Genomic DNA, 24,208 nt, shown 5'->3' on the forward strand with positions numbered 1-24,208 from the left:
CAAACATAGAGCTTGTTCTGACCCTTTTTCATACCGCGACTTTCTCACGCGAGATTATGCGCGAGGTTTTGACCGGTCCGGATGTGCATTGTATTAATATGTAATGAGGCGCGCGTTGATTGGCCGCAGGAAGGACAGAGTCGGAATGGGGGGCGAGCCTGCATGCACACAGACTCCAAAACATAAACAGCCCGCTGTCATGGCGCACACACTAAATGACGAACCTTACGGAATTCAGGCATTTATGTACGAGCCGGAGTCGGAACCTGAACGGGAGAGTGAAGAGGCAGAGACGGTGGAAGAGACACGTTTACAGCAGGACGTCTCTGAATGGTAAATTCTTTGTTTTTTCCTTCTTACTTTTCACACTCGTGTTTTACATGTAAGACCTGAGTTTTAATGCTGGCGGTCACGATGTATGGCGTGAAAATGACAGAGAAATAAGCAGATTCGGCGTGCTCACTCAAAAAGTCTGGCTGAGGACGGCTGTGAGCCGATGCTTAATATGCAAGTAGCCTCTTGTGGTAACGTCACCACAGGAGCAGAGTCAAAATCTCGTGCTTTAGGAACGCGCACTACTGTGCGCTATTCCTGTTCGGAAAAAGAGCCAAAGCGAAAAAAATAAGCCACTTTCAAACACCAGCTTTTCAGGCAAGTTTCAACAGAGGTCCAACACCAATATGCATGATTTAACGAGAGAAATTGCGATTTCCGGGTGATGACTCCTTTAACTCACTAGAAAAAGATCACTGGCCAGAACCCAAACAATACACCAGCTCAGCAAAGGTCATCAGATCATTTTAGCTTCGCACAGAGTAAACAATGCAACTTTGAATTATTTTTATTATCAAGTAATCAGTCAATTACCTTTGAGAAATGTCACACAACAACATGTGCGCTGGTGTGACTGTGTCACTGGCAATGTTGATTAGATTACCAACTAGACTTTCCAATGGTAAGAAGAACACCGACCTCTTCAGCCAACAACTGAGAGGCAGAGCGGTTTTGGCAAGGCTCCAATGACCGAAGAGGGTGGTGTGTTTACTGGGGAAAATGCAGGTTACAATCCCTGGTATGAGCACCAATGTTAAGCACCAGAGGAGAAGCTGGAAAATATACCAGTCATAGTTGTTACAGTCTGCCACACATGCAGTTAAAGTATCTCGGGAGGTGCACATCAGGCTATGGCTAGAGGTTAGATTCAACACAGAGGCAAAAATTAGGGATGATACAATATTCGGTATTTTACCGAACCGTTCAATACGCCCCGTTCGGTTCAATGCACAATGACAAACAACGGCATTTTCAGTACGTTTCCCCGTCACAAAACTTTTTAAAAACTCTGTGCAGCCGTGCATGCTGTGTGATCCCCTCAGGAGCAGAGGCATGAGAGCAGCACATTGTTTAGGCTCGCCCTCCCGCACCCATTTTAGTAGTAAAGTGATCCCAGAACTTTATGAAGTATGCCAGGGGGATATTGAAAACAAACTGAGGCAAGCACCCTACCTGGCTCTGTCCACCGATAGCTGGACCTTCTGTGAACAGCGCTGCGCCTCTATACTCATTTTCAATGTTAGCTGCTTTATAGCGGGTGTTTGTGGGCTGCCGCGGTCTTCTCGTAAAAAAAGCGCCCCCCGGCTGACGGTGACGAGCGTCCGTTTGTCCGTCCGTCCCCCGGCTGACGGCGAGGAGCCCGGGGACGGACAGACGAACGGACGTTCGTCACCCCTGCTGACGGCGATAACGACCGTATCTTCCCCCTCCCCCCCGGCTGACGGTGCGCCACTACACTAAAAACTTCTGGGGAGAACCGTGATACTTGATTGGGAAATGAGGGGCTTTGTGCTGCAGACTCCTCCACTGCTGCAGACACTTGTGTGTGCTGCAGACTCAGCCACACAAGTGAACACCTGGCTGAAGAACTAGTGCATGCAGTTACTGAATGGAAGCTAGAAAGAGCAAATATCCAAATTCCCGTAACCACAGACAATGCACAAAGAATTGTGCATTGTTTATATAGCTAATAAATGTATATAGCTAAACAATATATTGTTTTATATTAAGATATTGAAACCGTACCGTTACCGTGGCCCAAAAACCCTGATGCATACCGAACCGTGGGAAAACTGTACCGTTGCATCCCTAGCATAAATCAAACTTAAGTTTACTATTATAGAAGGTTATGAAAACTTTGACAAGCTGGAATTAAAATAATGACTCAAAATAAATGAATTTATTAGTTTACAGATTAGTTTAGTTAACCAACAGACTGATTAATTGACTGGAGTTTTAATCAGTACTGAACTATATGTCTGCCAATAAAAAACAACACTATAAAATGCATTTCATCTGTAAATAAATACTGGCTCAGTATAGTTTATTACAATTCAAACTTTTAAAGATTTAAAAGATTTTTAGTATTGAGTCCTATTTTTCTTTCCTTAACTTTAATACATTTTTCTTTTTTTTTTGTTTGAAGTTGGTATCAACTGTAAATTATTTTCCAGTTATGTTTGGTGTTTAAATGTACTGTTCCATTTTTTAATGCTCCATAATAATCATAACGGTATCTACTTAAGACGTGTCCCCACGGTCCTCTATGAAAACAACTTTTCACATCAGTTTTTTTTCTCTCTGAAGTCACACACAATCAACAAAGACACAAACAAACTTTAAAAGGGAAAAAGACCAAAAAGAAAAAAAATAAATGCAAACATAAACATACAACACAAAAACATATATCTTACCAAATATCTACAATTACCATGCAAGGTACTTCAGTTCTGTCGAGCTCACAGTCAGAGTCACGATGGCTGAGAATACATGCCACAGATTTGGCACACAAAGAGTTAGCGTGCGAGGGGAAACATGTTCACACACACGCGCACCCTCGCACACACATGCACGCACACACACACACACAAAGCATCAGACCCACACTCCACACGAGAGATCATTAAGCTTGCAGTGATCGCATGTGCAGGCCAAACGGCTGGTGCGTGTGTAAAACCTCAAATGCACCGCTCAGTCACATGATCATGCTATGAGATGCACACAATGACACTGTCTGCATATATGTGTGATGTGTGTGTGAGTATGAATAAACCTGCAACCAGCTGAAAACCTGCAGCTCGCTGATAATGATGATCACCTCAACTTATACTTACAAAAGATCCTTGGTGTCTGATCGAAATGGCCTGCTACAAATTCAGCCAGCATAGGAAGACACATTTAGGCTGGCATTTTTCTTTTTCATTGCCTGAGGTGACACAGTACAACATAAATGTTTCTCTCCTCATGACGACACTGAGAAGTAATGCTGTGAAACAGGAGTCTCTAGACCACACCTTGATTTGGGCTCGAACTTGCAACCTGAAGCAATATCACCATTTTCGCTTAAATTCTTCACAAATGCATCTGAAGGTGCTCGGAAACCTCCACGTTTTCATCACTGCATTGCCTGTATTCATTGATTGAGGATGCTGATGGTTTTAAGGGTTTAAACTGCAATCAATTCTATAAAAACAGTCTCACTCTAACATGAGAGAATCACCAGGGATTAAGACCTCCTAGCTAGTAGAATCACAACAAGCAATTTCTGATGGTAGTGTTGGTCAAGGTTTTCTATTGTAAGCATGTAAGTGGAATTCAATGAAGGCACAATACAGATCTACCATGAAAGAAATATGTTGTTTGTATGTATTTGTTCTGAGTGCACAGGATGACAAGATACTAAGTATGTAAGGTAAAATATTCTGACACTGCACAGATACAATTCTCGTGTTGAGGAGGCGGGACCACCACAATAGATGCATTTAATCACAATAAGAATGTCTCATGTTACCATCCTAATCGGAAGAGACTGATACAATCTGAAGACATTTTAAATCATATTAGGAGGGGTGTTAACCTTTTTTAATCCGATCAATGAGAAAATATTACTGCCTAATGACAATCCTGACAGTCAAAAGGTAAGAAACAGAAGAAAGTGTTTCAAAAGCCAGAATGTACTTACCCCCGAAACACAAATACTGCTCCCAGGAATGACTGAATGACTTTGTGATTGTCAAAGTTATATTTTCTGAGTCACTTCAAATCTGTCATCAGAACGATTTTAATCAGATTGAAGAAATATCATCCATGTAACCAGGCTAATGTGAGGTACTTTAATTTGTGGGAAAAAGAGCCTTTCTTTATTTAAAGAGAAGCCAAACGTCTCAAATATTAACCGATGACTCAAGTGGTCCAAGAGCTTTACCAGAATAAATTTGTCCTCACCAAAATCAGGAATGGATGACCAATTTTACACATTCATTTGACAGTTTGCAATACTACTGTATGCTATATTGTAGTATGTATATAGTATGGTATATCAGTGCCCAAGGACACTTTACCATGACGACAGGATCTGAGGATTAAACCACCAACCCTGTGAACAGTGGACGACACGTTCCACCTCCTGAGCCACAACAGCCATAACCAAAACGTACTGAGGTTTGAAGCCCTATTCATAGCTTTTATAGTGAACACTGACTGTTTTTTTGGTCAAACCCCAAAACTACCAATGTTGCCTATTTTACATTTTTATGATGTCTTTGTTTTATAGGTCTGTGTTATAGAGTTGCTATGTGGGGTGTTACAGGGTGAACAACAACAACAACAAAGTGTGTACACAGCAACTTAAGACGGCTCCGATATGACAGTGATTGGTAAACTGTAAAATAATGCTGAGATGTGAAAGAATAAACTTGAACATGTGAGTGAAACTCAACTCGAGGCCAAAGAGATTCAGGTAGAAGCTGGGGCCTAGCTACAGCCACAGTCACATAGCTAATCAGAAAGGAAGTAGACCATCACACGGTCTTGATGTGGCACACCATGCTTCCTAACAGGACCACAACAGCTTGGAGTGGGTACCCCCTGATGTGAGGTTGTAGTTGATAAACACGTCATTACAGCTTGGCTAGAGCGGACTAACCCAGGCCCCGGGGGAAAAAACCCTATTGGAAACAGGTGACTTGGATGCACAGGGGAAACCGAGAATGGCATACTTCTGTTAAGTCCCCTTTGGTTAAGGGACGTTTAAACGTTAACATTATTGAATTAAATTTCCATCCTCAACAGAGGCGCCCTGTTCAAAGAGGGCTGACAGTGACTGTCCTGAGTTCAAACCCGAACAGAGCCACAAAACAAAGGCTTTGCGACAAGTTCTGAAACATTCAGAACAAATTCCCTTGTGGGTTTTATCCGTGTCATGGGAAAAGTAATAGTCCAAAACCCCCGTTAGTGCACCCTAGAGGCAGAGCTGGTTGTTACCTCTAATCAGACCAAAATAGCAGCTTTAAGCAACTGGCATCATTTCCCTTTGAGCCCCGCGTTTGTAAGCAGAGCTAAAAAAATTAAATAAAATCTGCTGCACTTTACTTGGTTTTGAGGAGGTGAACAGTAATGCAGTTCTTTGGAGTCTCAGGAGACTTGGAGATGGTGAGGCTAATAATGTTGTGCCAAGCAGTTTCAGCAAAGGTTCTGCAGGATGTGTGTGTTTGTGTGTGGGTGCGTGGAGGTTGTGTAGGCGGATGGAGGGGGAGCTTGCACACTACCTGGCCATTATATAAAGCTCCCACTCTCGGCTAGAGGTCTCTGTACTGAGTGCCAGCTCCCTCCCGATCCTCCTCCCCTCTCTGTCCTCCCATCCCCCCACCTCTTAGCCTTCCAGCTACTCTGACTCAGGCTTAACTCTCCGCCTGTTGTTTTCTCTCCCTCCTGCGTCTGTGGTATCGAAATCACAGTGCGCATTGTGGATGAAACAAAAGAGTTTGGGACTCGAATATGGATCATGCCAAGCAGGATCAGTTCATGGAGCCCCGCTGGACTGACTTCAGAATGATCTCTCTTTTAATCATTAGCACGTTAAATGCTGTGCCACCACACCTGAGGCTAGAGGTCTAGTACCAGCTTGCCACAGGCAAGGCAGTGAATCTGAAACCCGTCCCCTTTAGCGGTGAACTGCACAAGCTGTAGATAACAGGGAGGTTTCCAAATCCTTACCATAAAAATGGAGTTAAATGGTGCAGTTAGCAACCAAACACTACAGTTTTGAGGTAATCTATGTGGACAAAAGACTGAAATGAAAATCTGATGGAAAAGTGAGCGAGGGCAAGACACCTGTTAGATCATCAGTTACCTCACCATGTTTGCATAAAACAAAGGCATTAGCCGCCAAAGTCCCATTGCACTGGCTTGGCGAGAAAATGAAGAGTAGGAGGACCAATGAGCTGCACTCGCCCTCTGCACCCTTTTAATCCTGAGGAGTCGGCGGAGGTCTGCAGACACCGAGATCAAGGGCAACTGTAGAGAGCCAGAGACTGCTGGTAGAGAGCACAGATGACTCTTTACCATTACCGTCCTATCTGATGTTGGGCTCAGGACCACCTGGGTACAGCAATTACATTATTGTGGTTGAGTCTTTCATTCAGAGAAAGAAGGACGCCAAGGTGGAGAAACCAGTCTCTTAATACCATTTCTTTCTTTCTCATGTGTCACTACTGTAATTTGTTTATTGCTGAAATCAATATAATCTCTCTTTTCTAAATGTAACCATAAAAAACATCGAAGAGAGACGCTCAATACTGTGTTTAGAGACATTCCCCAAGATGTTAAATTAAAATTACAGCCTTTGGCAAAGAACCTTTCATTGTTTCCTTTAATGCCTGTTGTTGGTTTACCAAAGATAGCTAAAAATACAACAAATGTGATACTTGGTTAAGATTCTTTGGAGCTGAATTTAGGATGGTTTAATAAAAAAACAGCAGCCTGCACTTGTCCAAAATCTGATAAATATTACAGGTTCACACAATTGGAAGGAATGAAGAGTTTTTTGTTCATTTTTTTTACAATCGTCATTTAATTGTAGGTGTTCTCAATTAAATACTGAATTATGTATTCATGTTGTCATTGTCTTATTGCAATAAATATGAAGTTAATATTTAATTTAATCTATTTGTTGTTAATTGTAAGTAAGATATCTTTTTTAGTGGATAACTGTGTGGTCGATGACTGGCTGCTGCAGAGCCTGAAATAGTTTTGCCACCTCTATTGAAAGCTGCAAAAGTCATTTTCTAGAAATACCTCACCTCTGAAGCTAAACTGATGGACAATTCGACACTTTCACCATGATAAGCTGATTCTGGATAACGCTCAGAACTGCAAAGAAATCTTAAAGGGGATGGGGTTTGATTGCATTTTCATCAAATCTGAGTCCTTTCAAATCCCTTATCGAATCTTTGGAAGTTTGTCTGGTGAAGAATGAAGGCATCTGTTAAAAAATCAAGGCTGCAGAGTGCAACTATTTTAGACACACATGCACCCAAACATCTCGTTTTTTGTTGTGTATGCTGTGATTTCAAATTAAGAAAAACATGTATTTGCGCCTTTATTCCTTTTTACGATGAGCAACGTGTTTTAAAAAATTGGATGTAGGCATGACACAATTATTCTGGCCAAAAGAATTGCGATTTATAATCATTTTTTGATAATAATAACAATGTGCTCAAAACTCTAAAATGACTAAAATGGAATTATAACATATATGTTGTATGGAAACAAATGTTGTCTGTTGTATCAGATGGATCCTACATCTTGGGGCATTTCAAAATTAAAATTAAAATTAATTCAAGACTGTAGTTTATCAAGCTAGACAAAGTTTTAACATCACTTGTTGGAGCATATTCATGAATATTTAAGTCACGATTATCCCAACGTTTAACAAAATAAACTGTCAGTAAGGGCTGGGTGTTGTAACCATCTTGTTTACTGCCTGGACCCACATCACTCCACTTTCTTTGTACAGGCTGAACTAATCAATTAGTCAATCGACAGAAAACAAAAAGACGATCTGAGAAAATCAATTAATCATAATGTGGAAAAAAAAACAGCCTTGGCTCTCAGAGATTTCTGGATTCATTTTGATGAGCATTTTTAGTTTAGTTCCCTACAGAAACATGCTGGAATCACACAGAGCTGATAACTTCTCAGAAATGGGTTTAATGCATAATAAACACAATACACTGAATACACAATCAACCACCATGGCCATTATTCCACAGGGAAGAGGATCAACATAACATTTTTTTATCTAATTTCATCCTTCAAGCAAAACAGACAGAGCTGTTTTCTTTAAAATGCAGGGGGATTTTCCGCTCACAGCGGGCTACTTCCTAAAGAATGAAGAGTGTTTGAAGAATCAGTGTCTTAAGCTGCCGTCCCTCATGTTACAGGTCACTGGAGAGGCTACGGCAAGCGCTCACTGCTATTATTAGCCATTAACCCTTCAAGCTGACTGTTCAGGATTCAAGAGAAATATCTTTATCAGGTGGCTTCATCCGCTCTGAAGATTTACAATAACTTCACCTGAGACAAAAGGCTGTGGGGCTGCAGGTGTCATGATAATATGTTAAACTGATATAATGGAGGAAACACCTGAGCATTTGTGTCTTTATAAGCGGATACTAAATGTTATTGTCATTATTCTTCAAATGTGAGAAGTACATTTAATTAAAGCTGACCTTGTGCTGGGACACTAGCCACAATGCCACAGTGTTATGTATGGAGTATGAGACATACGCATGAGGTGAGATTTCCCTAAAATGTTCCCACGTACAAAAACTGTACAACATTAAACATGGTACAATTTTGACCAACCTTAGTTGTTTCATGTCATGTGATCCATGGCAACATATACACTGATCTGGTGAGCTAACTGGTGATCCCATCATAAGATGGACTCTTGTTTACCTGATATGATGGAGTGGGTGGCAATAATTGAAACTCAGACATAATGATTCGCCACTAAAAACAGATGTGGGCCAGAGGCTTCAAGGGGGGTCCAGTGGCCCCGTTTCCTCCTCCCCACGCCCCCATGTCAGACACCTTTACTTGGATCACACCCGTTTTTAACTCAGCCATTGGCCTCAACTACACATCGGTAAAGTATTGTGACTGAATCTTCCACGACTGAGACACAATTTCAAGGCGAAATTGCTCAAAATCTCATGAATCAAGAAAATCATTCATATTTGCCCGTGGCTTTTGTCCTTTAAGACTCGATACTAAGGATGCTCAGGGGACTCAATCTGTAATTTGCTGCGGTAAACCACAGATGAGCTTTGATCAACTTTAGAGCATAAAAACTGTTCACATGTGCTTATTGGTGTTCCAAATGCAATTTTGCACAGTCTGAATATCTCAAAAAGGACTTCTTTGTATGGTCGGATGAACGATTTAAAGGCCTCTACAGTCCATTCTTTATTTGTCTCGCTAAGAATTTATTTGAGCTGATGTAGGCTAATTCATGTCATCAACGCTATAACCTTTCACACTGGACAAAACACACACTAACACCTAAAATGGTCTGACTACACAGGATGAACCAAAACATTTGTTCTGCATCTATTAAATTTTTGTTTCACCTTACCACAATAATCACCACAGTCAAGGGTCCAGAGGGGAGTCTAGGCTTACGATTACAGGGACACTGGCCCTTACTTGCTCTCCTTAGAAACACTATCGCTACCATTTCTATCTCAAATGTGACATGTTTCCATGGCAACAAGACTGTACAACAAAATCACCACAGGGGTTTGAGAACCGCTCCATCTCGCCAGAGCCTCACAGAAGTCGAAGGCTGCTCTCAAGGGTTAAAATATCGGACAATAGCAGAGCTTAAATGCTGGTTTGACTGAGAATCCAGAACACGTGTCCTGCGGTCTGCAAGTGACAAAGCGTGTTCGCGTCCTGCCGTCTGCAAGTGACAAAGCATGTTTGTTATCGTTATCTGCAGCCCAACTGATAAACTGCACTAAATGAGAGTGCAGAAAGAAAAAGGCAATAAAGTCTACAGCAGTTTGTTCCAGCCAGCTCAACACTAAACACCTCTGACATCTCTGTAACAGATGAGACATGCAACATCTGTTTCACACTGTGAAGCTTTATACGTTCTGCTGTTCACTGCCATGCATCTTAAATCCACCTACCACCAATCTGAATTTACATTTCCAGTACTTTTATGACTGAGATGATGCTGGTCGGGCTTGAAACACACACGGACATCTGCACATGCATAAAAGCTTTGAATACACCAACAGATGAGAACAGTTATCATTCACTCCAGTGATCTCCATGTAGACGTCCAATTCTCCTTTAACTGACAATTAACTGCAGCGATAATGACACTGACAATAAGAGAAATAGGCAGGTGTTGAAAGGAGGTAGGGGAGCAGAGTAGAGGACCTGTATCATTAGGGATTAACCTAGCCACAGGCTCTACAAATAGACTGTCTCCACCTATAAGCCGCCAGCGCACAGACAGTTATTTGTATTGCCAGGTTGCTGCTGCAGCAGCTCCACAGAAGAGAGAAGACAGTTCAAAGAAGCTGAGGCGGATCGGGACTCCTGTGAAACAAAATGCAATGCAACAGGACACATTTGGGTGCCTGGAAACATCAGAGGCTTTCGCAAGCACAGATTTTACCTAAGATGTCTGCGCCAAAGCTTTATGCACCAATTCACTGTGCAAGCAGTCATGATATACAGCCTCAGGCAACCGAGAACAAAACGTGCAGAAGTGCAAACCTGTATACACCGATCAGCCACAACGCTTCAACTAATGACAGGTGAAGTGATTGTCTCTTTACAACCAAATGTTCTGCTGGGAAACCTTGGGTCTGATATTCATGTTGATGCCACTCTGACACACACAACCAGTCCAAACACTGTTGCAGACCAAGAACACCCCCACATGGTAACGGCACACGCGGATCACAGCAGCAGGACAATGCACCCTGCCACACCGAGAAAAACATTCAAAAAGCTCAAAGTGGGGATCTGGCTGCCAAATTCCCCAGATCTGAACCAGGTCGAGCATCTGTTGGACGTGCCAGAACAAGTCCAGTTCATGGAAGCCTCACCGCGCAATCCACAGATCTCAAAGGATCGTCTGCAAACACCCCGGTGCCAGACACAGCAAGACACCCCAAGAGGTCCTGTGTTCGTGCCTCACTGGGTCAGAAAAAGTCTTATCCACAGTGGGGCCACTATGGATCAGACTTGATCCAACCATTCCAGAGCTTATCAATCACATTGGGACACCTTGAGCCCTTTATCAGGTTCCTCGGATCATTCCTGAGCAGTTTTCGCTTTGCTGTCCTGCCATAAGGGGGTGTAGTTAGTCTACAACAGTGCCTGGGTGAAGTGGCATCAATACAAGTTCCAGAACCCAAGGATTCCCAGTGGTACACTGCACTGGAACTAGATGATCAATGTTGACCTGTCAGTGGTTGTGATGTTGTGGCTGATCGTATAGAGTATATAAGCTGCTTAAACCAACATTTGTTTCAACTCTTCACATTTTCCACGTTATCAACTGTGAACATTTGGCGCTTTCCTTTAGTAAACTTAATATCTTTGGATTTTGACATTTTTGTCGAATCAATTTCAAGAATTTAGATAACTATAATGGGTATGTTTCACTATTTTCTGACATACTTAATACTTTTGGTCAGAGTCATCATTTGTTAATGAAATAATCCTTCGCCCTGCAAAGCTGACACTTGCCTACAAAGTTAAAGGTATCTTTATAAAAATTAATTGCTGCATGCAACAAAATGTAAAAAAAAAAACATTGCTAAATTGAATTTAATTATCTAAGACTTTACATTTCCTGCAAAATGTTTTGCACACATGTTTTAAAGTCTGTGTGAGTGCTTCTCCTTTGCCATTATAATCCATCCACCTGACAGGTGTATACTATCAAGATCCTGATTAAAAATCATGATTATTGCCTTCAGCTATTCACTATAAATTTCCAACTCGTGGATAATATGATTAAATCATTCAGTGAGAAAATAAACAGCAGATGAGTCAATAATGCAAATAATAATTAGTCACCTCGTGATATGTAACAGAGCAAATACAGACTATAGCATGTTTAGATTCAGCCATGTTTTTGGAAATTCCTCTATTTATTAACTTCCCTTTTAATTAACTTTCTCTGCATCCACTTCTTCTGAGCCGTCTCTTTCTGCAGGTCTGCTGTCTCCTTCTGTCACTTGTGTCTTTTATATTTGCAAGAGTAAGACCAGGCCAGTGCATAACATCACAGCCAGTTTAGTGCTCTCTGCTCCTATGGTGGCTGACAAAACCACCACGTGGTACAGTCATTAAAACACACGTTTTCAACTCAGGTGTGAAACGGCAGTAAAATGCTACAATGTACCACAGCTAGTGGGGCTCTTTTTTAATCATTTAATGTTTCAGGTCCTAATGAATATATTCACATAACAAAGGAGACCGTAGGGGGGATAAATCATGATGATTACTTTAACATTACAACATGAACCGGTCTGTTTTTACGAGCAGTAATCCCTTGTTATTGCATCAGTATTATCGGTGTTACTATGTATGGTGCAATGTATCACAGTTACGAAATCTGACAGTGAGATGTAGAGCTGGGAATTCTGACAGAAAACAGAAAAATCTGTTATGACATTTGTGCTTGAATATATTAGGTGCACAAAAAAAAGAAGTAATTAAAGATGATCCATCAGCACTGTGAACTGTCAGAGGTCTCTACTGCAGCATGAAAAAGGTGACAAGCTCACAGTCTTAAAAAATGTCCTTGTCCTACTCTCGAAATCTAAAAATAGTTTGTGTGAGAGTTTCAATTGGGGTTTTCTGAATTCAACCGAGTTCAGACATTTGCTCTTTAACTGACAGAAATCTCATCCAGACAGAATATATTCTTCAATTTATGTTTATGTAGAGAAGACATCATTAACATTCTTGCATTTTTCACTGAAATCTACAGAATTAACTATCTTTAAAAATGTGAACTTGAGTACAAAGTTTTCTTGGTATCGGTACTGGTATCGAAATGATACTGAGCCCTGCACCTGCATGCAACTAAACAGATGTTATACTGCACAGGTAAACAATCCATCCATACATGGTAAGCAGGCAGTGTGACTTCAAGTTCATCTGTAACATAACATCCATACAGAGCTGTTGAGAAATAATAATAATAATAGCAAACATTTCAGAATCTGAAGCTTTGGGGAAGAAAAATCAGTAGCTGAACATATCTACATGTTTACATCCAAAGAGGAAAAAAATAAAGACAGTATATATCAGATTCCTTCTCTAGTTGTCTTAAAAATACCAGCGTACAGTTATCATCACTTATCAGTATCATTAGTTAGTGTTTGTGCGCACTGTTTCATCAGCAAGCTGCAGTAATTATACTCAGAACATCATTAACGTGCTCACAGACAGGATGGACGGCAGTGAGTCACGAGTGGTTTGAGAGGTAATGTTGGTGCTTTATATATAAAAATAACACCACTACAGAGAGTCTCTGCTGCTGAACAAAAAGTGCCATCTATGGCAAATATAATCCATTTGAAAGAAGACAAAAACCCATCCTGTGGTGGTGTAAGCAATCTAATGATTTTTTGGCACTTCAGTCATTTATTCAAAAAGTTTTACAAACTGATCACAAAAACATACGACAATGTTCTTACTTATGTTCACAGGCTGTTCGATTATTAACCTGCGTATGTTGTGTATTTAAAAGATTAGGCTAAATACTACAGGCTTGTTAAAGGGGGTATCATCTCTGAGCATTTTGGTTGAATTGTTATGTCGAATTCAGGTTGGAGATAAAAAAAGGTCTTTATGGAGGTGTTACTGCTTGAAAAGTCTAAATCAGCATTTCAAACATGTTCCCATCTTCATTTATGAAGATCTCACAGTTGATGTTTAACACATAAACTCAGTGGAGCAGAAAGCAAGACCTAACATTGAAATTAATCATTTTAGATCAAATAAATTCACTACAAGGTCGAGCATTTTTCATCGACTCATTTACCTTGCCAAGACTTTGGAATTGCATTTCTGAAGCAAGAGGTGTTCAAATAATGTCTCCTTTAGTTTGTCTGCAATCTTCAGTCGAACTATTTTGTCCACAGAAATTCAAAAGCAGATGACCTCTGTGATAACACTTTAACACAGAAGCCAAATGAATCATCAGCAAATCTAAACTACACCTCTCTTATATGGATTTATAAACAAAGTCCTCAGACCAGTCTGATCCTGCCTCGGAACATTCTAGGTGTGTTCATCTGATGCTGCAAAAATAACATTAAAATAACTAGCTATGCATCTCTAACAGCTTCCTCACAGTGGGAGTGTGTGAAGTATCATCAGTGGTCCATCAGTGCTGAAGAGTCAACAGCAGGGCCAGAGGTGAACAATCATGCACACACCATGAGGGCAGACCGGCTCAATGACTTCCTTCCTTTTTCCTCTTTTTTTTCATTCAAACAAGAGCAGCATGAAGCAAAAACACACCCACCCTCAATCAACTGTTGATGAAGCTACTGATTATTATTTTTTTGATTATTTAATTCATCAAAATCAGAACAACAAATGCCTGTCACAACTTGCCAGAGCTCAAAAGACCATACTTATAAATTTGACCGACAGTCCAAAGACAAGTTATTTAGTTAGTTTATTAACCAACCCGCCAGAAATACTTTGTCTTTGTGACTACAGCCACAATGATGAGTCGACCGACTTTAATGATCAGTTAATATTTTTCGTCATTTTTAATTTGTAAAGCATTTGCTGGTTTCACCTTCTTAGACCTAAAGGTGTGTTTGTGGCTTTTCTTTATCGTTTATGACAGTAGATGAAGAGTGTTTGGGTTTTGGGCTGTTGGTTGGACAGAAGAAGCCATCTAAAAAAAAAATATCTTTGAGCTCTGAATTCTTCGATTAATCATGACGAAAATGGGCAGATTCATCATCAGCCGTATTTATGACTGGTGGTTGGACTAGACAAGCGATTTGTAGACATGAGCAGTCACTTCTATTTTCTGCCATTTTATAGGTAGAGAAAATGATTTGCTGCATTAATTGACAATGAAAATAATCATTAGGGCCTGAACCATACATCAATATATTATGATGCAAAAAAGCTGCTTGGGAAAAATCTATAATTAATACATTTCCACCGTCATTTACAGTTTCAGCACATTTTATGATAGTAGAGTTTATTGTTAAAGGTGCACTTTACTTTAATCAGAGGAGAACGGTCTTCATTGGCTGGTTTTTTTTTTTTGTTTTTTTTTTTTTGCCTAAACAGACTAAATAAACCAAAACTTATTTGTTTTCATGACTGAATAAACTGAATTACTGACCTTTAAGGACAACACAATTTATACTGTTCTACTTTGTTGATGTGGCGGACCCTGCCATCTGTCCAGCTTCAAACAGTGTTCTGGGAATTTATTTTCCTCAGAGAGCAGCTTGTTTATTTACTTATGGAAAAAATTTATATTTCTGAGTTTGTATTATTACCTCATGAATATTGTGAATGGTAGAATTCTGAGTTTTGATTTCTTCACCAAAGCGACATAGTGCCCCTTTAAACTGTCAAATATCCTGCCTGTTGCAATTCTTTGTCACATGTTTTTGACAGACACATTTGAGGGATCACTATAAGTATCATAATGTCTTACTTCCTAATATTGGTCATTTCATGGGCCCCAGAAATCATTATCAGTCATGCTCCAATAATCATCAGCTGCTGCCGAGGGCAGGGCGATATGCCTTTAAAATAACATCATGATATTTTTAGGAGAGTAATACACATCTCAAATATCACAAGATTTTTGACACATTTTTGAGTAGGGATGACTGTGAGATTTTTGATAATAATAATAAGTAACGGGGACATAATGACTGTGTGGGTAAAGAGAAGTATTAGAAAAAGTAAAAAAGTCCGGTAAAGCCAGAAAATGCCATCTATATACTGCAATGCGGCTTTTAAAATCATGAAAAGACAACACATATGTCACAATATGATGATTTTGAGGTTGACCGATATGGTTTTTTTCATGGTTGATGCCAATAATAATTATCATTCTCCATTATCATGGAGACTGAAAACCGATATCTGAAATATCCGAAAGTTATTTGTAATAAAAATGAAACTCTTTGTGTCAGAAATTTCGAACAACCAGTGATGGAATAAACTACCAACAGTACAATTTACTCAAGTCCTGTTCTTAAGTTTAATATTCACATACTTTATTTGAGTATTTCAATTTTCTGCAACAATATACATCCTCTCCACTACATTTATTTAATAACTTTAGTTACAAGCTATAGATTCACATTAGTCAGTGTTTATATGATATTAATTGTACTGTGTAACCAGTCAGATATTGTTGTAGATGGGACAGTATGAGAAGATGCTGCATCAGAACCAAAGCAGCACATTATTACATTATTACATAGATCAGCTGATCGGTATCAGTACCGATACCGATATTGGCCCCGAATAACAATCTCTAAAATATCAAACTGTACGTATTCTTTTAGCGTGATCACAATTTAAATCACATGTGTTTCACAGCCCTGCTGTAGCCTCCATGCAAGTGTTCAACCTACAGTATAAAAATGAGAAGAGACAAGCACATGTTTAGTTTTAGAAGCTGTCACTGCATTTGACTCATTATTCAGTGAAAACCCTTTATAAGAAGGAACCGGAGCCTGCTCAGTCAGACCACATCTGGCTTTTCCACAGAGGCGGGGTGCAGCTGAAAACCTGTTCATTACAGTGTGCTGTGCAGCAGCTGGCGCAGAGGAGCATGTATGGATCCACAGACCCCGGGCAGGCAGTGGAAACACACAGGGGGAAACGTCTAAAAATAGCCCAAGACTCACGGATCAATACCTGCTTGATATGCTCCAACTCTGCTTCACGAAGTTAAAATGTAACAGAGTTTCAGTGGAGCAGCCAGAGAACACAGTAATGTAAAGAGGAAGCGCATGAACGATGAGGAATATCTGGGAATTCACCACCTGGACGCGTGCGTGATGAGCGGCTCGTGAGCTGTCAGTGCACCGTTACATGTTCATCACGCAGGTATCAACAGGTAGAGTGAGTCACAGGCACTAACGAGCAGGCAGGTAACGTTACTTCAGCAGCAGACACACTCGGTCCGCTCAGATGCGATGTCAAGTCTCCATGTGAACTTTATGATGCTGAATGTGCAGGATGAGCATGAAGCAGCCCGCATGAAGCCGCTGTCACATTCAAACTGTCTGACAGTCTGACGGCGCGACAAACCCACCGAGAGCGAACCGTTTCACCCAGAACATGTCTCTCACAGACACGGTTCTGGTGCCACGAAGTGAGCCGCTGTCTCTGCGTTACAAGCGGACCCGGAGGATGGTTTTAAAGTGAAACCCGCCCAGCCGGGAGCTGCTGGCGCTCTGGAGAAAACGGTCCGTTCATCCAAACAGCGCGGCTCAATATCAACATAAACATGCTCGCGCAAGCTTTGGCGCTCGCGGATTCAATAAAGTTCCCGCTGCGTTTGAGCGAAAAAGCTCAAAGGTGAGCTCACCTGAGCCCCGCGGCTTCACATCACTCACACGATGTGTCACTTCACAATCAAACGATCGGTAACCGACTAAATTTATAATGATTTCAGGCTGCGCCTTACCTTCAGTTCCGCACTCTCCGCCATCTTGTATTTCTATGCGCAGGCGTCCTGAGGGGTTGTCACATGACTGGGACGCGCAGAGCGACGCGTGAACGCGCGCCCAGCGACAGCGGTGCGTTCACGGCCACAAAAGATGAGAGGAAAAAGAGAAGAGGGGTTGCTGTAGAATGTTACAGTGTGAGAGAATAAAATATATCAACAACAAACGAGTCATATGGGACTTTACATCGCCTCATATCGATATATGTCATAAGATGCTACGTCTTGAGTCTGTCTTTTCCTGGCTTTAAAGGTGCTATGTTTAGGAAAAGTTTATATTTGAGTTTCTTTCGCAACTCGTCGAATAATGATGCTCTGGGTTTCCCAACTCGTCAAAGACGTGTTCTGTTGGGATTGTAGGACAAGTCGGCTGCTATCCTAAGGTTTCACTATTTGACGAATTGGGTGTGAGACACGAGATATTTTCCCTATAAATAGCGCCTTTAAAGGCCGACTGTTCTTATACTTGTTGTTTGTTGTGTTGAAACTGAATGTTTTTCTTCCTCTCTGAACACTTGTGGAACGTGACTTGTGTGCTGCACTTGTTCTTCCTGTCTGTGTTTATTGGCAGATTGGAAACCTACTGGATCACAGTGTGGAGATGATATGCTTGTTAAGTCCATCAAATCAATTTGTCTTTTTTTAAAAATTTATTTATTGGCTGTAATTTCACAGATACCGATAAGAAGCCAGTAATATGAATGTCCCAATATCAGGCTGATGAATTATCGCGATATATATAGATAGATAGATAGATAAGCTTTATTTCAGACTCAGGGTCCATATATATCATGCATCTCTGACTCAAACATTTATCAAGCACTTTTGAGGAGATTTTCAAATATCGTGAAATATATTGTGTATCACAATACAGTCTAAAATATGGACATTTTGTTTAAGGTCATATAGTTGAACTCTAGAGTTCGTTTTACTGAGTCAACCAGTTAAGTACATTTAATTAATTACTGTACTTAAATACTTGAATATCTCCATTTCCTACTGCCTTACACTTCCAGTCCACTCAGTTTTGAAGGCAAATATTGCACTTGTTACTCTTTTTTTTTTTTTTTAACTCTTAACGCTATATATATTTATAACTTTAGTTACTAGTTGCTGTGTAGATTACATGCTGCATCAGAGCCAAAGTGGTACATTTTTAGATTACTTTATGTTATCTGAAATCAGATTTAAAAAAGCTTCTGATCTTCTGAAAAATGCTGCATATCAGATACGATCAGTCGAGTCATAGTGTATAAGTATACACATACAGATACAGATGAGTAGCATTTAAAGTACATTAATTATTAGATACTTTTATTTGGACATTTTACTCAAGTGTCATTGCCTTTCAAGATATCTTTACTTTTACTTAGTGGAGCAGATTAATCTACTTATGTAGATCTTCTGATGCAGCTGAAAGCTCAAGACAACAAGAGGGCCGTGAGTTCAGATTTGTTTCAGGACTACTTATGAAGTTCAAGGATGAACGTTCATGCTCAACTAGAACAGAATAGACCTTCATCTGAATACAAACAGCCAACATGCTTTTACAGCTCCAGGTTTTTTTTTATTTTTCACTGTTTCCTCTGATATTTTCAGACAGCTACATCAGCATCAAGTCTTACAAATGTTTGGCTCAACTCATTAAAACTCATTAAATTCATGTTCATACGTATTCTCAGCACAACTCAACAAGGTGATTCTTTTCCTTTTATCCGTTTCACTGTTTGCTCCCATGACCAAAGTGCCTGTACTTGCCTGTGAATATGCTTTGCTGTAGCTTTTTTAAACACTGACAAAAAGTATTCATGGGTTAGTTTGTAAAGCTTGGAATCAAGAGCCTTTTCTACACAAAGAGGTAAGATTGTTACATGTTTCATTCAGAGGATAACTTCTTTTAAGAAGTTTGTCAAACTTAAAATGTAGAAATCCACTCAATAAGAGAGTCAGTGCAGCTTGTACAGTTAGCAAGCCTGAGTGCTATTTCTGCTTTGTTTAATTTGCAGCTCCTAATGACTGTTCTGACACAGTGCAAAGTATCTTTCAGCACATCACTGAAAGCAGGTTTTCAGCAAATTAAGTTATTGTAAGGTGTTAGAGTTTAAGCTCGTTCATGCTCGTTAGCTAAGTCTCTATATCTGTTTTTGTTTTTAGAGAATGATGTTGCTTAGCACCGAACCTGTGTAGCGTTAACGTGAGTTCATGCCCTGCAGAGATGTGTCACCTTGTTCTGATGTAAACACTGCAGTGATGCATGTTGATGTGTGAACTTTAGAGTAAGTTGGTTTTACTCTGGCAATTGATTCTCTAGGCCATACAATGACTCTATTCCTGCGTATTAGCGCGTAAGTCTGCAATGAAAAGCACCCAACATTTTTAAAATACTACTGCAGGTAACACACTGACTGTAGGGATAAGTATCTCACAAAACCCCACATGAAAAGACCTGGACTGTCCCTTTAATTTCAGACTCAATATTCTTTGTTTTACTGGCATTTTTAAGTACGATATTGGTATTATATTTCAACATGGTTTCTGACCTTCTCATGCCAGGATGGTGGTGGAGATACTACCAGTGATCACGAAGATTGATCAGAGGTGCCACAACATCTGATCCAGACAGTGCAGACCTGGAGCCAGATTTAGAAACGACGTGTAAACATGAAATATGTGCTTACGCCACTTTCCACGCCGGTTTCCAATTGTCTTAAGAATCAACAGGGCGTGAGAATGTGCGTGTTTAACACGTACCAGGCACGCAGTCTTTTCAGTCTGATTACTGTGGTGGTTGGTGATAGTTAGGAAAAATGATATTAAAGGGTGAATTAAGTTTTAGACATTTTATTTATAGTTGTTTTTCACTAAATTGTGTTACAATACATGTTTAAATTCTTCACTATGATTAAACAGTGATGTGAGAGTTGTTTACCTTTGTTTTTACCGTCTTCTGTAAATATGTTTGTCACTGTGCATTATAATAATTATAATGATAATGATCCTTGTGTAAATAGACAAATAAATATGTGATCTTCATATACGTAAATAAAGATTATCTTCCTGTATAATTGGGGAGTAAGAATCCTTCAGGTGTAACCAGCACTTAGGCGCAGTGGACGTGCGTAATGGCTGTGCCACATGATACGATAGCAGCTTTGGTGCTGACAGAGGACATTGCCATCGCGCAATTGAGGATAGAGTGAGTTTCAGGGACCGCACTGATGTTCCGACCCACGATGAGAACCGCTCATCAGGAAGAGAGTGCACAGGGAGCCCCTCTCCTCCTCTCACTGTGTGCAGAGATGCGTCTCCCGGCCTCTTACAGGAGTCACACCACTTTAACTCCTCCAAAGTCTGTGGCTCTGAACTTGCTGTGTTCACTGCTTCTGTCACTTTCTGCCGTTGTCACTTGCCTCTTTCATTGCTATAGCCACAACTGAAGCCCCCAAACAATACTGATCAATCATTACTTCAAGTTCATGGTCTGCAAAATTAACTCCCTTTTCTTCGACTGCTTCTTTGCCTCTAACATGTCTCCTCAACACTAAACTAAATTATTTCCCTTTATATGCAAAACACTAAGAAGGCTCAACACAACATGAAACTTTGCTCGTAGTATCACCAGGGTCTCTACACATGAACAAGAGCATTGAGAACATTGTTTGTGTACACAGAGTTTACTAAAAACAAAAAGTTTTAGAACAACTCACGTTAGCAGTAGCTTGTTCCGCTCACCGTCGTCCTGCCAGTGGAGAAGTGTCGATCTCCGAATGCGATGTAACATGGAGGACAGTTAAGGTGGAACACTACTGTCGTTCGGCAATAACTATCCACGCGAGATCTCAGGTGACTTTTCCGGCTTTTGATTTTAGTATTGTTTTTTATATGAAGCTTCTTTTTCAACTTCAAGGTCAATATTGTTTTTGGCTAAAGACAAAACAACGAATTATCCGTGCATTTATATGGAACTAAGCTTTAGGAGCGTTCCACCTTAACTGTCCTCCAGGTTATGTCGCATTCGGAAATTGCTACTTCTTGGCTGGCAGGACAGCGGCGAGCGGAACAAGCTACTGCTAACGTGAGTTGTTCAAAAACTTTCTTTTTAGTAAACTCTGCGTACACAAACAATGTTCTCAATGCTCGTGTTCATGTGTAGAGACACTGGTGATACTACGAGCAAAGTTTCATGTTGTGTCGAGCCCTCTTAGTGTTTTAAAAATAGCGATTTTGATGCTATCGTAAAAGTGCCCGTAGCACTCCCATTGAAAATGAGTTTGACCCAAAAACGAAAATACTTCAAAGTGCCTCTTTCGTCGTAATTATGCTTTTACATGGCTTGATTCAGGTACTTTCACAAAGAAAGCCTAGCTGCATTTTGGTGAGAGTTTCACTTTAAAAAGGTCCATGCAAACTGCTTCTTTCATTCTTTTAGGATTAGCCAGTGTATTATTTTTTAGAGTGTACCACTGAACAATTCCCAAGCTACACTGAGATCTGTTGAGTCCAGGTGTGTGCAAATGTTTAATCTGATTATTTCAGTGTGTGTTTTCTGTTCATTTACGGTTGTAACTCTGTGTTGCTGACATTTTTGGCCACACTGCCGTTTAAAGAGATCTGTGATCTCTGTGGGACTAACCTGGCTCAGTAAAGACTACGAAAATAAAATAATTAACAGCTAAAATGATTTCTACAGCCTTTCATTAGTACTGAAGTGACTCTGCAGTCGGAGCACCAAGGATCCACACTGCATGGTGGTGTTTGACATCTGAAGGTGAAGCCTGAGAGGGGGAGTGGATTACAATAAAGTCCAGATGTAATGTTTTAATGAACGCTGTAGGTGGTAGGACAGCAAAAATGTGTATTCAGTTCTAAATTATTGGTTACAAGCTTGGTCTTTCTTTGCTCCTGTAGGAGCTGGCTGACTGAAGGGGCAGTTACCATCAAGGTTTATGGACACAGACAGGCTGATACAGGACGAGGCCTCGCCCTGTGCCATCTCAGCATCATCCAAGCAGAGACACGCACATTGTGACACACTCGCTTTGTAATGTAAAAGATTATCACTCCAAACTTGCAGGCCATCTCTGGCTATAACAATGTGGACCGAATAGTTCGATCTTTTCTCTGTCCCAAATATCAAACAATGACCCACATCTCAAAAAAGAGTGCCATAAGTGCCACACCTCGACACGCTCAGCTGGATCTGTCCGCTAGGTGGGTTAAATCCTTTGTCACCAACAGAATTCTATTTATTTCTATCTATTCTACCATTCAGCTTAAATCATTCCTGACTGTAAGATTAGAATACACCTGACACATTGCAATAGAAAAGCCCTTAATTGATAATTCACATCAATAAGACATTTGTCTAAGGTCTTAAAATTTGATCTCTTCTGATTAGATGTCAACACGAACGAGCAGCTTCAGCCTTCACTGCCTTTACCTGAGTTGTACCTGAGTTATTTTCTACTCAAGGAAACGCGCATGAGGACATCTGACTCTTGTTTTTGCCACTGTGAAAAAGAGTAACACTATCTCTACTAAAAAAAACAGGGCTGTTCCTGATAGTGAGGTTGCCATTAAATCTTTAATCAACACTGTGATCTGGATAAACACATTTTCAATCACTTCCGTTGTTTTGGATGAAGGCAGAAATCTCAGATATCTGAAAAAGTGGACAGATAAGACCAAAATGAGCCGCATGGTTAAATCCCATTGGAGCAAACTAAATACCTTTTCTCTGATCTGGGCGAACTGACCCTTTAATAGACCTGCTCCGCCACATTCCTGTGTGTTTCTGTAGTAGAAAGAATGTGAACGACTCTGTTACACTGCAACCAGACTGCCCTCCAGTTCTTAAGACGTAATGCGTTTAACAGTGGTGGAATGTAACTAAGTACATTTACTCAAGTAGTGTACCTGGGCACAATTTTAAGGTACTTGTACTTTACTGTTTCCATTTTCTGCCACTTTATAAGTCCACTGAGCCACATTCTGGAGGCAAATATTTGACATCTTAGTTCTGTTGCGGAACTCGGTCGCGGGGATGTTGCCGCTTTTCGCCCCTTACTGATGGCAGTACACATCAGGAGCAATTTTGGGGTTCAGTATCTGGCTCAAGGATACTTCGACATGTAGCTCAGTCCCGCCCCAGCGACCTTCCAATCACTAGTCCACCAGCTCTACCCACTGAGCTATCGCCGCCTGACATCTTAGCAGACTATTTTTTTGAATAACTTCAGTTACCAGTTACTACAGATTACAAACAAATAATGAATCCAGATGTCTATCAGTGCATTTTATCATTTATTTGAAGTGGATCTCATTCTTTATGCTCTCTGTTAGCTATATATTGTATATGTAAGTAGTCAAAGCGGCCTGAAACCTGAAGAAGTATTCAGAGATGCAACAGATGAACATATTAATCTCAAGTGTTCATCATAAGAGTCCACTTGACCCTGAAACATAAACATGTTTTGAACCACGATATAAAAAGGGAAAATGGAAGGAGAGGAACTTTTGAGGCCTGTTTGAGGCACATTTCTTTGATGCACTCAAATATGTAGTTCTGTCATGGTAAAGATTTAATGGTACACCTCACTC

General features: G+C 40.4%; 1 protein-coding gene across 4 annotated transcripts in view; it reads right to left on the reverse strand.

Annotated features, from left to right (window-relative positions):
• LOC115580254 (E3 SUMO-protein ligase PIAS1-like) overlaps positions 1-17,628 on the reverse strand; it is a 71,819-nt gene extending 54,191 nt beyond the window's left edge. For all 4 annotated transcript variants that reach the window (XM_030414412.1, XM_030414410.1, XM_030414411.1 and 1 more), the window contains exon 1: positions 17,570-17,628. In XM_030414412.1, coding sequence (XP_030270272.1) covers positions 17,570-17,593 — 24 coding nt within the window. In that variant the 5' untranslated portion in view covers positions 17,594-17,628. The remainder of the gene's footprint in view (positions 1-17,569) is intronic.
• Positions 17,629-24,208: the final 6,580 nt, after the last annotated feature.

This window comes from Sparus aurata, chromosome 4 (assembly GCF_900880675.1).
Source record: "Sparus aurata chromosome 4, fSpaAur1.1, whole genome shotgun sequence".
Taxonomy (NCBI): Eukaryota; Metazoa; Chordata; class Actinopteri; order Spariformes; family Sparidae; genus Sparus; species Sparus aurata.